The 19,724-nt window shown below is 40.7% G+C and overlaps 1 protein-coding gene across 1 annotated transcript in view; it reads right to left on the reverse strand.

Moving 5' to 3' along the window:
- The window catches only part of ADCY8 (adenylate cyclase 8), a 578,382-nt gene that overhangs the window by 181,089 nt on the left and 377,569 nt on the right, over positions 1–19,724 (reverse strand). The window contains exon 9 of the mRNA XM_030219235.1: positions 13,007–13,107. Within this exon, the coding sequence (XP_030075095.1) occupies positions 13,007–13,107 (101 nt within the window). The remainder of the gene's footprint in view (positions 1–13,006; positions 13,108–19,724) is intronic.

The raw sequence follows: 19,724 nt of genomic DNA on the forward strand, positions 1-19,724 counted from the left end.
CACACAACTGATTGTATTATATATACCATATGGGTAAGTGTTAGGGATGCCTCTGACCCACTCATGTTCATCCCAGGTTCACGCCTCCTTGCAGTTGTGCACTATGGATTTTGAATGCACATTTTGTAGGATACCAGCTAAGGGCAGTTATGTATTATCTGCTAATTAGTGCAAATTAGCACTAGTTAACGGTAATTGTAGCCAATTATTGCTCATTAACATCAATTGTCAGTTCATAACTGTGTGTAAATTAGATGATTTTATAACCTATCTGTATAATGGTGTGGTCTGTCCACACGCCACGCAAACTGTGCCTATGTGCATGGTTACTGTAAAAGTATGTGCTGTTGGTTCTATGTATGCTTATAAAGGTGTGCCCAGAGAAAAAAGCCAATTAAAGTGCATATGTGACCACATACCAGGACCAGCCTAATCATTAGTCCAGACTAGGTAGTTGCCTAAGGCAGTAGAATCTGGGGGCATTAAGGAGCCCCTGCAGTCTAAGCAAAATAGGTCCTGACAGTTGCACAAACTCAAAGAAACAGGAGATACTTTTGCCAGCAGACAGGCTAGGCAGTTTGAAAATAGTCAATTTCCCCAGATTATTCTGGGAGGGATAGTGTTGGGGTGATCATGATGGAGGGGCCAAAGTGCATAAAAGTGAATTGAAGATGGCAAAAGATTGGTTTGCCTAGGGTGTATAATACTCTTGCACAGACCCTGCCACTTACATATGTAAATGCCCAAAACACCACCATTTATGCATGTTCTTAGTGCCAAAAATGGACTCCTCCTTATACATTACACTCTGTTCTGACCCCATATTACTGGAGGCAGGGTATATTGTGATGTACATTTAATATGAGCATTATCTGTTTTTAGTAGCATTGTTGTGTAATAGCACTGTGTACTGGGGCTTACCCCTTCTATTGTTTGCAGTATCCTGTGGACTCTGTGAACTTTCCCTATTGGCTGTTAGTGCTGAGCTAAGGCCAGCCCTCCCTCTCTGCCCTTGCGGGCTGTGTGAGACAGCCCAGTCTTCCTAGCATGCCTTTGTGATCAGCAGCTGTTCTAGGGACTGACCCCTCAGTAGTGTACCTCACCACCATTTGTCAAAATTAATTGGTTTTGACAGGTGACACTCCCACTTATGGGTTTTCAACTAATCAGAAGTGAGGGCAGCCCAAGCCACACCCTCTATCCACACCTTTGATGACATCATTGTCCAAGCCATGCCCATTCCTGCCCCTTGGATGACATTACCAGATATGATGTCTTGACCCCTCCCAAGCCCCACCCATTTTGCATAGCCATGTCCCTTGTCATGCCTTATTAGTGTAACTCCATCACAAACACCCTCCTTTTTTGCATAGCCCTGCCCCCAAACCCTGCCCAATTTAGTGATATTGCAGGAAGTGACATCACAGCCATGCCCCTTTTTCAATATGGCGGCCACTACTGTATGCATCGCATCACATCACTTCCTGTTTCCACTACTAGCCACCATCTTGGATGGGGTAATGTGATGGGAAATGATGTTAAAAAAAACCCTGACACCACCCTCTATAACCTTGGAGGAATTTAGTTGTGCATGCTCAGCTTAACCTTTTTTTTCTCACAGGAAAGAAAATAGACATTTTTTTAATTTCTTTTTTAATAGTTTTTTTCTTTCAAAAGGATACCTTGTGCTTAATTTTAAAGCTGTAACTTCACTTTTTTCCTCACAGGAAAGAAAATAGACATTTTGTTTTCTTTTTCTTAGAATTTTTTCCTTCAAAAGTATACCTTGTGCTTACTTTTAAAGCTGTTTTTACTGAATGATATCCGTTTTAAATTTCAAAACAATAGACCAACCTTCCTCCTCCTCTTTGGTTTTAGCTTACATAAGAAACCGTAGGGGTCTGACTCGTTAGGCTTTGAGATCCATTCATGCGGGGCAGAAGCCCATGGGCTGTGCCTGCAAAAGCTGGCTCCCCTCCTGTTTTCAAGAGAGAATTGTGTGAAAGATCATGCCCCGCAGCGCACACACACACACTGGTATCTTGGTCTGTGAATTTTAAAACACAGGGATAGTATGAGCAGAAAAAGTGCTTTTTTTATATAGGGGTTGCCTGTGTAAGATCAAAACAGCCTGTAGCCAAACTAATTATTTCTGCGGCCCCTCCGAAGGATACTGCCTTTCTAACTCATCTCTCAAGGCAGCGTTGCTGCTTTGTGTGGCAAACCCTCCCCTCCCCCTACTCCCCCTCCTGTTTTTGAGACCTCTGTGTGGGCTCAAATAAGGCTTCCAGACTTCACACAGCTAGAAGCTTCTTTTAGTGTGCAAATTAAAAATAAAAGAAAAAGTGGTAGAATAAATACTTTTATATAGGGATTGTTTTGCCCCTAATAGTATTCATTTTAGGTAGCATACAATGTTTTAAAAAAATGAAGTAAAAATGTAATCAATAACCATAAGGCAACATATTAAAATTTTGAATCAAAACCTATTGATCATACAAGACCCTTTGAATTTTTTTAACTACACGAGATTCAACCTGCCATTGGGCCTTGTTTCTGTCGTGTTTTTGCTGAATGGATATCTTAGGGGGTCTTTTACTAAGGCACACTGGCGTTTTTAGTGCACAATAAAAATAGGTGTGCGCAAAATGCTAAAGACGCCCATGTATTCCTATGGGCATCTTTAGCGTTTTGTGCATGCCTATTTTTAATGTGTGCTAAAAATGCTAGCTCACCTAAGTAAAAGACTTCCTTAATTTGTTCATTCGGTGGCACCCTTAGATCGTAATCCATAACTAGCTCCTTTAGACTGCAGAAATGTATTTTCTTGCTGTTTTCGCTGTTGAATGTGATACCTTTTACCTTCAGACGAGTCTCACCGCTGGATGGTTTGTACCTATATGCTTTATGACAGGCCGATACAAATCTGTGATATACAAAAAGTTGTGTAGATGCAGTGGCGTACCAAGGGGGGGGGGGGGGCAGTGGGTGCGGTCCGCCCCAGGTCCACGCCACTGGGGGGGGGGGGGGGGGGTGCCGCATGCCTGTCCAACACGTTCATTCTGTGCTCCCTCTGCCCCGGAACAGGTTACTTCCTGTTCCAGGGCAGATGGAGCATGGAAACAAACGAAGCGGACAGGCGCGCGGCACCCCCCCAGCGGTGTGTTCCCGGGGGGGAGGGTTCTTTTGCCAGGGGGGGTCATGCTGCACCCAGGGGGGGCACTGCACCCGGGGAGCTGGGCGCATCCACCCCGGGTGTCAGCCCCCCTAGGAACGCCACTGTGTAGATGTCTGTTCAAAATGGCAGACCTCATAGATTTCCCCCTACCCTGTACCCTTTAGAGATAGCCATTTCCAATTCTACGGTACACCATGTCCCTACCAGGGCTCTCTTGCCATCATTGTGGGCGCATTTGTCCTGCTGACTTATTACGGCACAGGTGTGACACAATAGGAACATGAGTTTACTGTGCACCTTAAAGGGCAGTATGGGGAAAAAGAGTCCATGTGGGGAGAACACCTTGACTTTCACAAGCCCGAAATAATCGGAGAGGGGGTCAAAATTGTCATAGATGATTTTGGCGTGTCCAATCAGATATTCTTTAGTTTTATTGACAAAAGAATACAGGCTGGTAAAATCATAATAGTGTATTATCTCAACCTGTTTAACCTGATACACGGCATTCATTCTGCCTTCAAAAAGAGTGTCTCATGGAACTAAAGGTTCGGGTAATGTGGCTTTGCTCAGAAAGGCCGCACATTTATCCACTCATCTTCCCAAATACTGATGACCTTAAACCCTTTCTCTTTTAGGTAATCTGTTTTTTAGAATAATAGCAGGTCGTGCAGCTATGGTAAAAGCATCTGTTAAATTCAAAGGCAGTGCGCTCACTGTTAACGACAGCATAACCATTGAGAAAGTAGGCACCACCACATTTCGTCCCTCTTTAGAACATGTCTGATTTGTATATGTTTTTTGTCCTTGGTATACGTCAGCCAATGGATGCTGACGATTGAATATCTTTTGGTCTGCCGATAATAATCGGCAACCGCTGGCAGAACTATGGTTTTCAGTTTTAAAGACATGAACCTGAACATGGCCATACACGCGGAAGCAAGTGTGATATATAGTGGATCAAGTCTATACAATTCTTTAAGGTCACCTCCCCCCCCCCCCCCCCGGTATTTCTTCTATGTCTACCTCCACAGCTCTTTCCGTCATTTTTATAATTTCCTCTCTGTATGGGACACGTGATTTTTGTAAAATATATTAAAAAACAAAACCACTAATTGGGAATGCACAAATATAAACAATAGAAAATCCCCAAGTGCAAAGGAATATAAGATGTAACACCTCACAAAGTTTAAAATATATGTGTGATGAGACGGTACTCTGAGTTATCTTAATCCAAGACGCTCTCATGTTTAAGACTTCATTAGGCAACAAGAACTATGATCCATCCCTTTAAAGCTCTCATTTAGTGCCCCGATACATCCTTGAGTAAACTGTTGATGTGAATGTGAGTAGTGCGATATAATAACAAATTAAACATACATCCAATACTTGATAGCAATGATGTCCCCAAACAAAATAGAGAGACGCCAAAGAATGATGACAATAATGAAAAACAAAGTCATAGTCACTAAAAGTTAGTACTTATCTGAAGCTCAAATGATAGGTAGCAAAAAACTATCCAACCGCTGACTCTAAAGAGCTCCATTTCGAAGCCTTCTTCAGGAAGCCTGGCATCAAAAAGAGTAGAAAGCAGACTGCAACTGGAATCAAATGTCTTTCAAGATGGTGAAGAGGATGGAGGGGAACACCGACTCAATTTCCTGCGGAATCAGATATACCCAAAAATGATATGTTGAAAAAGCTTTATAAACGCATAAATTGAACAGATCAAGCAATGCTGTTCCATTCAATACATTCATTCAAACCGTAAGGATGTATCTGGGCACCAAATGAGAGCTTTAACGGGATGGCTCATAGTTCTTGTTGCCTTATGAAGCCTTAAACACAAGAGCGTCTTTGTGAGGTGTTACAACTTATACTCCTTTGCACTTGGGGATTTTGTAAAATATAGACAATAGAAGGCTAGTTCTTTTTGTAAATCAAACATCTTATGCTTTTTCTTGTTGTACCAGAATGTGAATGCTTCTTTCTCATCAGGCATCATGCTCTCAATGCCACAGTACTTTTTCTCAGGCATTTCCTCCACATAGTTTTGGTTTTCCACAATGTTAAATAAGTGAGGAAAGTACCCTTTGCTGCCTTCAAAGCCTATGGATTGTGGAAGCTTGCTAAGCTTCATGGGCAGAAAATTTAGAGAATCTATAAAGCGAATGCACAGCGCATCAAGTCCCATTTCTAAAAGCTTACCGTCCTGCGCTAAGAAACTCATATCCATCATTTCCCGCAACAGCTAATGATGAAATAAACATCGGAACCTTTCGAATTGTGCGCTTTGAAAGTATAGTCTTTGAACTGCTTGTCAATAAAAAAACCTATGAATCTGGAGAGACAATTCACCCCTTGAATTCCCAATCATGCTCACGGTTAAGATCCGTTGCAAAGATGTAGTTGGGAATGTGCACCCCTGTTTCCTACATACATTCACAGTCATTAATGATATCTTTCAGATGTTTTAGGCCTAGCCAGACTTGTCACATAGCATAAATGTTTTTCCCCCTTCAGTAAAGGATCACTGTACTGCAAACATTTTATGATTTTGCATTTGTGCTTTTTTTCTGTGTAGCAATTATTTTAGACAAACATTCTATCTCTTTTTTGGATGTCAGGTTTGTACACTGTTTAAAACATTCCTTAGAATGATGGTACAACTGGCAGTTAGAGCACCTCAATCTATAGCCCTCCCGAACCACGTGTGTGTTGGATAGACACGGATTACAGTATGATTTGCACATGTGGTTGCAGCTATAAGACATTTTACAGTGTTTACAGAAATTTTTCTTATCGTAGAACTGTTTGATATCTAAGATACTGTAAAAATGATCACGATGTAGTAACAGATATACGATCTTATGGAATGGCTGACGATCGCTTGTTTTAAAAAGACACCAGCCTTTTCTGTCTATACGATGTAGGACTCATATGTTTATGCCCAGATGTTGTTCAGAAACCACTACGTTGCTCAACATAACTTTTTTGTTTTCTGACCATCCTCGCTCAGCGTGTAGTTTTTTGGCTTCATGTAACAATTCTACATCTTTTAGCCTGACAGCGGTTGTGAGTGCCTTGAGACTCCCCCTGAAGTTATTTCCCACATTGTTTAGATCTACTAAATGCCTTCTTCTTTTTCCCCAATAATGTGGCTATCGAGAACACTTTGTAAAGATTTGTTACAACTCCCACCACCCCCTTTGTTTCTGATAACCATTGCAATGAGATACATGTTCTCATTGATGTGTATTTCTCTGAAACTCGGCAGAAAATTACTGACCTGTTCTAAGAAATGCGCCGCCTTGGTCCCTCCCGATCAGTGATTTCTAGAATATAATGAATTATATAAACCCCCCAGGCATAAATCTTATTTGTAAGTAATCCTTGGGTGATGCTCTTCTGTTTATGATATCTAAAGCTTGTTGGATACCCTGTCATCTTGAACATTGCTGAATGATCTTGTAGTGTCTACATTAACAAAACAAAAATGGTCTGAGTAGCTCATACCAATAAAACTGGATGAGGGACTAGTTCACCTGTTCACAAACTCTATATATCTCACAGTTCCAGGTTTGTTGTAACATTTTCAGACACATTGTCTATAACAGGCACATTTTCAGGGTCTGCTGTACCATTTTCAGACACGTATTGTCTATAACAGACCCAATTTCAGAATCATTATCGGCCTCATAATCGCTACCGGATGTGTCTATGTCCGAAGATCCGCCTTGGCTCTGGTATCACGGCGCACCTATTTCTCCCTTTTTCCATGGGAGGGCAACTCGCTTTGATCAGTAGGGGTGATGGCGGTCGCAATGCTGTTCGTGTTCTGTCCTCTTTTCTTGGTGCTAGCTGTTGATGTTTCACCAGCCATCTCTTTTTCTTGATCTGGGGGAGGTAAAAAAGTAGAACATCATAAAACTAATGAACAAAATGAACACATGGCCTATCCACATGGCAGCGATTACAAGTGCCATTTTGAGACTCTGCAGCTGTATCAAGCATAAAGCAAAAATTGTTCTTTTTCAAAACAGAAATGCTTACTTTCTTGCTGATGTAAACCTCCAAGCTGATTGAGACATTTCTTTGACTAATAGGAATGATCAGGGTTTGCGGTGCTGTTCGTATTCTGCGCTGTCAAAATACACGAGAGACCATCACATTCATCATATGTATCTATATTTTGCTTGTTTTAATACAACAGTATAAGGACCTGCAAAATACTTACATTGTCGCTTTTTGAGGACTGAATCTTTTCTTTTTCAGCTGTAAACATGTTCTAACTGTATGTGTGGCGGTGCATTACAGCGAGTTTTCCATTGTTATCCCCAGACCCCTGACACACTGTAATTGTGTTCTTCCTGTGTACAATACATAGGCCTTTAGTAAATTATGTATTCATGTCAGTTGATGCGAAGAGGCAATGTAATATTTTAAAAAATCTTATCTTATTACTGCCGCTGCTCTCTGTAGATTCCATTTCTGTGTTGTGGTGGGGTTTTTTAGTTTAAAAACTAAAAAAGATCATGCAGGCCTTATACTTTCCAGCCATACTATTCCTTCTGGCACAAGCTTGGTGCTGTAGTAGTCTACTCATTTGAGAGGTGTTTCAGAATAAACGTGCCTATGTGAAATACGATTGGCAAAGGAGGAGAGGCCCCCGTCTCTGTGACACCCATCCCCTATATTTTTGGCCGACCGTCCGAAAGGTCAATTGTGACCAGATGTGCTGATGCTGGAGAAAACCAAAAGGTCCTGAACCTGTTTTTTTTACACAGTTTCAGAAGAACACACATGCTGCTTCATTAGTTTTATGATTTTTATGATATATGCTTTTATTCAATGACCGTAGCCTGCGCAGGCTGTGATCTACACTTGTATGCGTTGTCACTGTTCAACATGTCCCAAAGTCTGAAACAGAACAAACAAGTTTAGAAGTACATACTTTTCTAAAAGGAATCAAGTTTTCTTTCAAGTATAATACAATGGATATAAACATGCCTCAAAGTCTGAAACAGATACAATCATATTGAGAACTACATGCATTTGTAAAAGGAATTACATTTTCTTTCACGTATAATACAGTTTATATAATTTATAAAAGCCCTATCCTTCAATCTGTTGGCCAAACTATCTAGTTTTTCAATAAGATTAGGCACTGAATTTACACTTTTGATGAGGTCCATGATAGTGTTAATAGTTTCATTAAAAACCATCAGTATTTCCATTTTATGCTCAACTATCAGAATGATGTCTAGAAAACGTTCCAAGCACAGTCTCTCACAAAGCTGTCGCAGTTTCTGTGCTCTGACATCAGGGTGCCATCTCAGGAATGTGTGTTGGCTCAGTCCCCACCTTTCCAATGCAGAACCTTGACAGTCTTTTTCCCAGCCTCAGCCCAGCAGCGATGTATAATGCTGTAAACCGCTATTCATACGAGCGAATTGAAAACACTTTCCCAGTAAAGAGCATGGATCCTCGTTTGCTTAATAAGACTTCTATGGTGCCACCATCCCATGTCTTGGGCATCCTTGGGTCTGGAAGCCCATTTGCAAAGTCTCTGTATATCTTGCGCATTTTTGCTGGCATCCTGACAGCAGCACAAGAAACACAAACATGTGACGCTGACTGGCTGTGGCTTCGCAGCATCTCTATACCCTTCGTTGTTCACCTACAAGAGAATATGTACAGTCAGTTAAAGGCGGATCAAGAAAAACATCCACAAAGGTATACCTCAGAACATATTTTGTCAAAAAAAGAAAACAAAATTACATGCATACCTGTGAACCGGGGAAAGATAATGCCTCTGTCTGGTTTAGAAGATCCACGATTTCCATATCCTCAGCCACTTGATATATTCCTGCATCATCAACAGCATCTCTAAACATGTCTTCTACCTAATCCACAGCATTTTCAGTCACAGTTGTATTCTAATCACAATCTAGGTCTTTTTTTTTTAAGCAAGATGTTGATGAGAGTGAAACAGCTTTTGCCCACATGGCAGTTCATTCAGCAAGGACACTGTTATTTCCTGGCCCAGCAATGGGCCCTCCTGTTCCGTTTCAGCCATACACTGAACGTTCTGGTCACTAACAATGTTTTCTGATTGTCAGGTTGATTACTGGTGGGTAAAGACTGAGTTATCACCCTCTCTTTAACAACAAGGGCTGTTTACCCCTTCTGGTCCTCTGTATATTAGGGGTTTCGTAGGACTCCATGTTTAGCTGTTGCGTCTTTCTGATCCTCTTGATAGATGGAAAGTAGCTGAGGTGATGTATTTAGAATGGTGGTAACATCTTTTTTATATGTATCATTCACATGTTGTTCTTTTTAGGCTCCTTACGGTCTACCTGTAGTCATGTCCAGACATGCCTAGCTTTGCCACATGTTATGACATTTTCATTCACATGAGGAAAACATTACCCATGTGAATGGATCTCAAAGCCTAATGAGTCAGACCCCTACAGTTTCTTATGTAAGCTAAAAGCAAAGAAGAGAAGGAAGGTCAGTCTATTCTTTTGTTTTGAAACCTAAAATGGCTGTCATTCAGTAAAAACAGCTCGAAAAGTAAGCACAAGGTATCCCTTTGAAAGAAAAAAATTATAAGAAAAAGAAAACAAAATGTCTATTTTCTTTCCTGTGAGATAAAAATGTTAAGCTGAGCATGCACAGCTAAATTCTGCTGAGGCTGTAGGGGGCAGCATTGAGTTTTTTTGAATGTCACTTCTCACCATATGACCCTATCCAAGATGATGGCTAGTAGTGGAAACAGGAAGTGATCTGATACATACAGTATGGGACAGGGCTATACAGAAAGGGGCAGGTTTGGGATGGTTATGAAAATAAGGTGGGTATGGGGCATGGCTATGCAAAAGAGGTGAAGCTTGAGCAGAGTCAAGACGTCATATCCAGTGATATCATCCAAGAAGGAGGGAAGTGGACATGTCTTAAGTATGTCCTGGATGGTGATGTCATCAAAGGGGGCAGGGAGTGGGCATGGCTTGGGCCTGTCCTCGCTTCTGATGGGCGGAAAACTCAGAAGTGGGCGTGTCACCTGTCAAAATCAATTTTGACAAATGAAAATGAGGTACACTACTTCCCCCCTTAATCTACTGTAATTCCATCAAGATTTTTCACCATCTCCCCAAGTGAAACCCCATTTATTTTCTCTGAGTTACTCTCCTTTATTCCCCTTTGAGTGTTACAGCTTCTCTTCTCATCTGGGTGGAGGATCTGGCCATCTCCTTGCCTCTGAGGTGGCTAGATACAGACTCTGTATGCAGAAGGCCACAATTCTTTTACAAGCAACTGAAGTGTAAGTTGGATTTTCATTGTTTATTCTGAGCACTACAATAAAGAAGATTTGCTTAAGAATTGAGCATCTACTAGTAAAGCTTCTACTTAGGGATAGTTTATGCTGGCTGTTTAAACTATACTATACTTTGCCTAGAACAGTACTCCTAGAGTAATTATACTAATTTTTAGGCACCTATATGGAGCCTATTCTATAAAGGGGTTTTTTTTAAGGTGTAATCACAGAGTTGGTATAACAGATTATGGAATTGTGTTGTGGTCATGCAACAGGATTAATTTCCCTAAAGCAGCTAATGCGAAACAGGGATTACCTGTCTTGAATAGTGCATAGTTTTTTTTCCCCTGTTTGCCGCTGATGCAGCTTACACTCTTTTTGATGATTTTGCTTAAGCAGAGTTTTTTCTTACCTATGATGGTTGTGGATGTGCTTTAGCTCTATGTAGTTGGTATGAGATAAAATTTTGACTCTGAGGTCTTTTTTGCCAATTAAAAAAAAAATGTTAATGCGATTTTTAAATCAATTAGAGTGACGCTGCTAGGCAAGTTTATAGAAACAAACTAAAGAGTTTCTAGCTCATGTGATATTTTTGTCTATGAAAGATCACGGCCCAGCATGCTAAAATATGCATATAAATGAGAGTATTTCATAATTTATGCACGCAACTGTGCACACTGCCCATGTTCTGCCAAGACTCTGCTCAGGGGTCTTCCCACCTTCAAAGTATCGGCCATCACATTTAGGCACTATTTTATAGAACAGCACATAGCTGGAATATATGCTCACATGTGGGCATATATGTTGGTAATCTGGTCATTTATATGCATTTGAGGGGGGTAATTTGGGGGTGCTTCCTTTTAGGTGGTGAGATCCTATTACATAACGGAATCTGGAAATCCATATTCCATTATAGATTACTAGCACAGCCCCGTATCGGTCTTGGAGGTCATACGGGCAGGAGAGATATACACTCGCTTCTTTTTGTAGTGGGTCAAGACTCAAAATTGCAGCCATGACCCCTAGTGGCAGTCTTGGGGTACATGAGTGCTTGAGTAATTTTTTTTTTTTTGGGGGGGGGAGGGAGGAGGATCGGGACCAGGCTTTGATCTGACTGCAGGGGAAGAGAGGAGGATCAAGATCAGTAGGGGGGACCCAGAAAGCCCAATGCTACTACCTAGAAGTTAACTGGATACTGGCTAATTTTCACATTATTGCCTAGTTAGTTTCTCAGTTAAAGTTAGGGAGCCTTTTTGCTTTATTACCTTATGTAACTGCCACTAACTAGTTAATTACTGGCCACTGTTCTCTCTACGCTGAATGGGAGTCCTCCGCCTACAGTTCTGCCAGTATGTGTGTGTGTGTGGGGGGGGAGGGGCCTGTTTCACTATCACATTTTCAATAGTGAGGGATAGGCAAGCTTTGCAGGACTCCAGGAAACTGGCCTGTGCCTAGCGATTGAAAAAACAATATTGAAACACCACACCCCACTGGTAGCAATGCAGTTGGAGGACTCCCACTCAGCTTAGAGGGAACAGTGGTACTGGCCTTCCCAAGCATCCAACTAGGGACCACCCGACATTAACTGGATAATACAGGGGTGATATTCAGTGGCACCAGTGGCGTTCCTAGGCTGCCTGACACCCGGGACGGATCGCCAATGCCCCCCCGGTGAAATTATCCCCCCCCCCACTGGCGAAATTACACCCCCCCACCAGCAAAATTACACCCTCCCCCGGGTGCATTTTTACCTGCTGGGGGGGGTGCCGCACGCCTGTTGGCCGAGTCCGCTCATTCCCTCCCTGCTGCTCCCTCTGCCCCGGAACAGGAAGTAACCTGTTCCGCACAGAGGGAGCAGCAGGGAGGGAACGAATGGACTCGGCCAACAGGCATGCAGCACCCCCCCAGCGGCGTACACCCAGGGCAGCGTGCACCCCGGGGCGGACCGCCCCCCCCCTTTGGTACGCCACTGAGTGGCACCGTTCAGTTAGGCAGCCACATACAATTTAACCAGGAAGGATCCTCTCCTGCCCATTTAAATCTCTATGAATATCGGGCAGTGTGTGCTTAGACTGCCAGTTAGATCCTCTGCTGAAAATGTATCCTATAAGGAAAACGGATTTCATTACCACAATAAAGTGAATGAATGATAATGATGTCAGTTTGGTTTTCTGCACTTATTTTCAGTGTCATCATTGGTTATACCACACTTTTTTCTTTATTCTTTTATTTTTATAATCAAAGCTATATTTGGAGAAAAAGGATGACACCTCTGTGTAACATCTGCTTGAAATTTCAAAGACAGTGCATTCAAATACATTTTTGTACAACTTTAAGAAAAAATATCTAATAGGTTTTACAATACTTCACAAGCAAACTCAAAAGTGATAGATGAGAAAACTTACATGTATTGATCCATTCCTCACGGTTGAACTAATATAGCAAGTAATTTTCTGAAAATTATAGCATAATACTGTATAAGATTCACTGTACTACAAATGAATCGTATTTACCTTGACGAAGGAAGCAAACTTTGGATTGCCGTGATAAATACAAGAACAATAAATGCACAGACCAAGTTTGACTTGAATACTTCATCCCTCATTTGAGAATACTGGAATAAAAAGACAACAAATGAGGATTAATTGATTGCATCTTAAGTGGTTTCTTTGCAAGTTTCAACTTTTACAAAGGTACTGAAAAATTATCAAGTGATGGATCTGGCAGGTAAGGCAACTCATTTAACAAAAAGTGGTTCTTATAAAATCTGTTCCAGCAGAGAGCCATGCATTTAGTCTCAGCAAACAAGCTAACCTCAAATACCATTTCTGATTTGTGCCTTTTTTTGAAATAAACTCATTCGAAGAAGAATAGAAAACACACAAAGAAATTTTCAATTAAACTGGCATTCAGTTCTAAACTGAATCAGTCTATCAAAATCCTGTTTTTCAGTTTTCTCCATGAGCAAAGTTGACTCTGATTTACTGTTTCTTTAAGTGGAAGTTCAAACTAAAACATCGAGGGGGGAACTTATTGAGGTGCAATAAAAGATTGCATTTTACTGCATCATGATTTCCCACGGGATTTAGCAACCTGCAGTATCTCAGTCCCGCAGGCTGTTGAATCCTGTTTTAAAGGAATAATGCTGTTTGAGAGCTCCCTCGCAAGCGGTGTTATTCCAGTGGCCCAGGAGCATTGGGTCACAAAAACGCAGCCTGATGTTCCTGGGTCAGCAAATCAGGGACCTCTGGCTTCCAGACCCCTGGCTGAAACTCCTCCCCTGGGTCAAGCCCCACCCACCCACCCCCACAAAGTCCAAAAGTCCTCATTCCCTCTCACCTCACCCCCACTCCTAAAGTAACCCTTGCCACCCCCCGAAAGAATACCTTCAGAACAGTGGTAATTCAAGGGGGTTCTTCAGGAAGGAGTGATGTCCAGTCGCTCCTGCCCAGTCCAGTACTAGCTGCAAAATGGCACCCCTTGCAGTAATCTTGCATTCTACTTCCAGGGGTCATTTTTCCTCAGAGGGTAATTTTACGATCATGTTTTTTGTCTTAATGCTTGTGGTGTATCACCGCAAGTCGTGTTAGTGTATTTGCATAGTAATGAGATGCAAAACATGCATTTCCAAGTTTTGCATCTCATTACTACTTAACCAACAGCGACTTATATATCACTGCAGTAATTTAAGTCAGGTGGCATTAGGGCCCTTTAAGTCGCATTAAGGGGGAAAATAACACTGTTATTTTGTAACACAACTTAAAGCCCTAACGCTGTTTGATAACTTGCCCCCTGAATCTATTGGAACCACTTTTCTGAAATTTAAACTGCTGATTTTGCCACATTCACAAAAGCGTGTTCATTTCATATTTAAACCAACAATAGATCAGAATCAGTTTTGCCCTTCCTGCTTTGGTTGACCAGTTCCTTCACATGCACTTTATCTCTTGCATGTATATTGGAATTTGCTTTATTGGCATCTCTAACTTTAATAACATCTGTTCTTCATGACAGCTTAAGCTCACTGGTCTTTATTAGGTTATACTAGAAACTTAGTAATATTATATCATGATTTTATGAGACATTGAAATGAAAATTTGTTTAAACTGAAAGACTTGTTGAGTTAATCTTGCCATGCATTTAAATAGAACTATTACAAGGGACTCGGAGGATTTCCAGAACACTCAGTGCATAGGTATAAAGCAGCTGCCTGTTCAATGATAAAGGGAAAGGAAATATTTGCACAACAAATTTAGATTAGAAGAAAGGTTCTTCAATATGGTGACATTTGACTGATGCTGCTCATGAACATAGATTATTTTAACTGCATCTTCAAAAAGCAATATTCCTTTTGGACAGACTTGGTTAAGGCTGGCTAAATAATGTGTAATGTACGTAGATGCAATAAGTTACATCGAGGAATTGTTACCACTACTACTATTATTGCTACTATGGTTTGCAATCTTTAAAAAGTGCTCCCAGGCATAAACAGCACTGCACAAACACATATAGAAACACAGAAAAGAAACAGAGAAAAATGAAGGCAGATAACGACCATATGGCCTATCCAGTCTGCCCATCCATGCCATCTACTCTCCCTATCACTCCATTAGAGATCCTATGTACTTGTCCTATGCCTTCTTGAATTCAGATACTATTTTCATCTCCACCACCTCCACCAAGAGTCCATTCCATGAATTCTCCACCCTTTCCATGAAGAAGTATTTCCTCAGGTTACTTCTGAGTCTATCCCCTTTCACCTTCATCCTATGCCTCCTCGTTCCAGAGCTTCCTTTCAATTGGAGACTCGCCTCTTGTGAATTTATGTCACACTGGTATTCAAAAGTCTCTATCATATCTCCCCTCTCCCGTCTTTCTTCCAAAGTATACATATTGAGATCTTTAAGTCTGTCCCCATACACTTTATGACGAAGACCACTGATCACTCTAGTAGCCACCCTCTGGACAGACTCCATCCTTTTCAAATCTTTTTGAAGGTGCGGTCTCCAGAACTGTACACAATAATCTAAATGAGGTCTCACAAGAGTCTTATACAGGGGCATCAACATTTCCTTTTTCCTACTGGCCATTCCTCTCCCTATGCACCCAAGGTTCCTTCTAGCTTTTGCCATTGCCTTTTATACCCATTTAGTCACCTTGAGATCACCAGATACAATCACACCCAAGTCCCACTCCTATTTCGTGTACAAATGTTCTTCAACCCCTAAACTATACCGTTCCCTTGGGCTTTTGCAGCCCAAATGCATGACCCTGCATTTTTTAGCATTAAATCTTAGCTGCCAAACTCTGGATCATTTTTCAAGCTTCACTAGGTCCTTCCTCATGTTATCCACATCATCAGGGGTGTCTACCCTACTGCAGATTTTGGTATCATCCACAAAGAGGAAAACTTTATAAGGCAGCCATTCAGCAATATCACTTACAAAATGTTAAAAAGAACTAGCCCAAGAATTGAACCTTGTGGCACACTACTGGTAACATCCTTTTCCTCAGAATGAGCTCCATTTTCCACTACCTTCTGTCACTTCCCACTCAACCAGTTCCTAATCTGTCAGTCACTTTAGGGCTCATACCGAGGGCACCCAGCTTATTTAATTGTTGACTGTGCCCTCTATCCACAGTATTCGACTGCAGACTGTTCCTATGCAAATTATTTCTGTTGTCGGACCTCAGTTGTGGAATGCTTTGCCTCTTTATGTGCGACAATCAACTTCTTTGGTGGTGTTTAAGAAACAGATAAAGGCTTTGCTGTTTTAGAGAGCATTTTCTGAAGCATAGTTGGTGGGGGGCTTGGGCTTCAAGATTAAGGTTCAGTTTATTAAGTGTATTGATGATGTTTTATGTGATTTGATTATGTTTGTTTTATTGTACTCCGCCCAGATTTTTGGAAGGGCGGATTATAATGTTTTGTAAATAAATAAATTAATTAAATTAATAAATTTGATCGTCCCTAATCAACAAAGCTTACAAGCTAGTCAAAAATGAACATATAAAACAAACAATAGAGTCTAGAATTCAAAATGTGTAAACAACCTCAAAAGTGTAAGTTTTTAAGCAGGATATGAATATGGCCAGAGAAGGATTATATTTCATCTCAGGAAATCTCTTCTGGGCAAATGGTATAGCCAGGGTGAAACAGTTCAGTTAGAAGTTAGCAATGGAGCAAAAAGGCACAAATAAAATTGCCTTACCTGATGGAGTGACATTTCTGCTTGAGAAAGACAAATCTGGGAGTCATCAGACTATCTTTCCTTACCATCCTTCCTACTCCTTAACCTTCCCTATCTCTTTTCCTTTTGTTATCCCATCTCTGCTTGCATTTACATCTAACTCACATTTTCTCAAACCTTACAACTACTCGTTTACTACAATTGTAATATACTTCTCCAGACTCTGTAATTGTATTTACTATGTAAGCCGCATTGAGCCTGCAACATGTGGGAAAGCGTGGGGTACAAATGTAATAAATAAATAAATCAGTGTAAAAATTGTACTAGAAGTCATGAAATGAGATTGCAGCATTAAAGGAACAAGTGTAGAAAGAAAAGAGAAGGCCCAAGACTGAACCTTGAAGTACTTATCTGGCAATGTTTTTCAATGGTTCAAAGGCTTTCTCATCTCTAGATTCTACATAGTAAAACAATCAGGCCTCATCTCAGCTTCCTGGTCCCCTAATTGCTGAGTGCCACAATGCTCTCCTCTCTCCTACCATCCTGTTTAATATAATGATGGCACCTCTAGGTTATCTACTTGAATCAAATGGTTTCAACTGTTTCATGTATGCCGATGATGTTACAATCTATGTCACTTTTGACAAAGATATTGAAGAAATCTTAACCAATATAAAATCAGGCCTAGACCTAATGGAATCATTGGCAAACAATTTCAAACTGAAACTTAACAGAGAGAAAACCAAATTCTTAACACTAACAAACCCTCACCAACCAATTACTTATTCTACCTTTACTATTGGTAAAAAAATCTTATTCACTGGAGCATAATTTGAAAATCCTGGGAATAATCCTTAAAATTGAGCGTAGTACCAGAAGATTGGAAGGTGGCCAATATAACGCCAATTTTTAAAAAAGGTTCCAGGGGAGATCCGGGAAATTATAGACTGGTGAGTCTTACGTCGGTGCTGGGCAAAATGGTAGAGACTATTATAAAGATCAAAATTACAGAACATATTCAAAGGCATGGATTAATGAGACAAAGCCAACATGGATTTAGTGAAGGGAAATCTTGCCTCACCAATCTACTACATTTCTTTGAAGGGGTGAATAAACATGTGGATAAAGGTGAGCTGGTTGATATCGTGTATCTGGAATATCAGAAGGCGTTTGACAAAGTACCTCATGAAAGACTCCAGAGGAAATTGGAGAGTCATGGTATAGGAGGTACTGTCCTATTGTGGATTAAAAACTGGTTAAATGCTAGAAAACAGAGAGTAGGGTTAAATGGTCAGTATTCTCAATGGAGAAGGGTAGTTAGTGGGGTTTCCCAGGGGTCTGTGCTGGGACCGTTGCTTTTTAACATATTTATAAATGACCTAGAGATGGAGGGTAACTAGTGAGGTAATTAAATTTGCTGACGACACAAAGTTATTCAAAGTAGTTAAATCTCGGGAGGATTGTGAAAAATTACAAGAGGACCTTATGAGACTGGGAGACTGGGCGTCTAAATGGCAGATGACGTTTAATGTGAGGAAGTCAAAGTGATGCATGTGGGAAAGAGGAACCCAAATTATAGCTACGTCATGCGAGGTTCCACGTTAGGAGTCACCGACCAAGAAAGGGATCCAGGTGTCGTCAAGGATGATACATTGAAACCTTCTGCTCAGTGTGCTGTGGCGGCTAAGAATGCAAATAGAATGTTAGGTATTATTAGGAAAGGAATGGAAAATAAAAATGAGGACGTTATAATGCATCTGGATATTCGCCACGACTAAAACAATCAGGTATCTGGGAGCACATCACAACAGTCCAGCAGAGAGGGGTGGTAACATTTGTATTGCTCCATGGTGCGACCGCACCTCGAATATTGTGTTCAATTCTGGTTGCCGCATCTCAAAAAAGATATAGTGGAATTAGAAAAGGTACGACAAAAATTATAAAGGGGATGGGACAACTTCCCTATGAGGAAAGACTAAAGGGGAGATATGTAGAGATCTATAAAATAATGAGTGGAGTGGAACAGGTAGACGTGAAGCGTCTGTTTACACTTTCCAAAAATACTAGGACTAGGGGGTATGCGATGAAGCTACAAAGTAGTAAATTTAAAATGAATCAGAGTAAAATGTTTCTTCACTCAACGTGTAATTAAACTCTGGAATTCATTGCCAGAAAATGTGGTAAAGGTGGTTAGCTTAGCAGAGTTTAAAAAATGTTTGGACAGCTTCCTAAAGGAAAAGTCCAAAGACCATTATTAAATTGGACTTGGGGGAAAATCCACTATTTCTGGGATAAGCAGCATAAAATGTTTTGTACTTTCTTGGGGGGATCTTGCCAGGTATTTGTGACCTGGATTGGCCACTGTTGGAAACAGGATGCTGGGCTTGATGGCCCTTTGGTCTATCCCAGTATGACAATACTTATGTACTTATGTAAGGTTAAGACCTTATTTTCAAAACAATTTTCAAATCATTAACTCAATCGTTGGTACTATCAAAATTTGATTACTGCAATGCAGTCTATGTAAGACTTAAGACCTCACTAATCAGAAAATTACAAACTGCTCAAAACACAGCAGTTCATCTCGTACTTAAAGCTACCCAATACTCCAAAGCGACCCTGCCTCTAATCAAACTATACTGGCTACCTATAAGTTCACACATTACTTTCAAATTATGTGCATTCACCACCAAATAATTTATGGTTCATCCCCATCTTACATGCAGAATCTTATAGACCTATCAGCACGCAATGCTAAAAAATCATCCAGAGACTTTCTTGTATTACACTTCCCTCAATGTAATAAAATCAAATATAAAACTATCCACAATGCTGGATTTGCATACCAAAATAGAACCATATGGAACTCTGCCCAAACAACTCCGTCAAACTGAAGACTATCTCATATTTCGTAAACTATTGAAAACTCACTTGATAAGATCGACCTCTAACAATAGAAAGCCACATTGAACTTGAATCCTATTTGAGATAATGTGGGACATAAATTTCATAAATAAATTAATAGTGGAGCAATGATGAA

This window comes from Microcaecilia unicolor, chromosome 1, assembly GCF_901765095.1.
Source record: "Microcaecilia unicolor chromosome 1, aMicUni1.1, whole genome shotgun sequence".
NCBI lineage: Eukaryota > Metazoa > Chordata > Amphibia > Gymnophiona > Siphonopidae > Microcaecilia > Microcaecilia unicolor.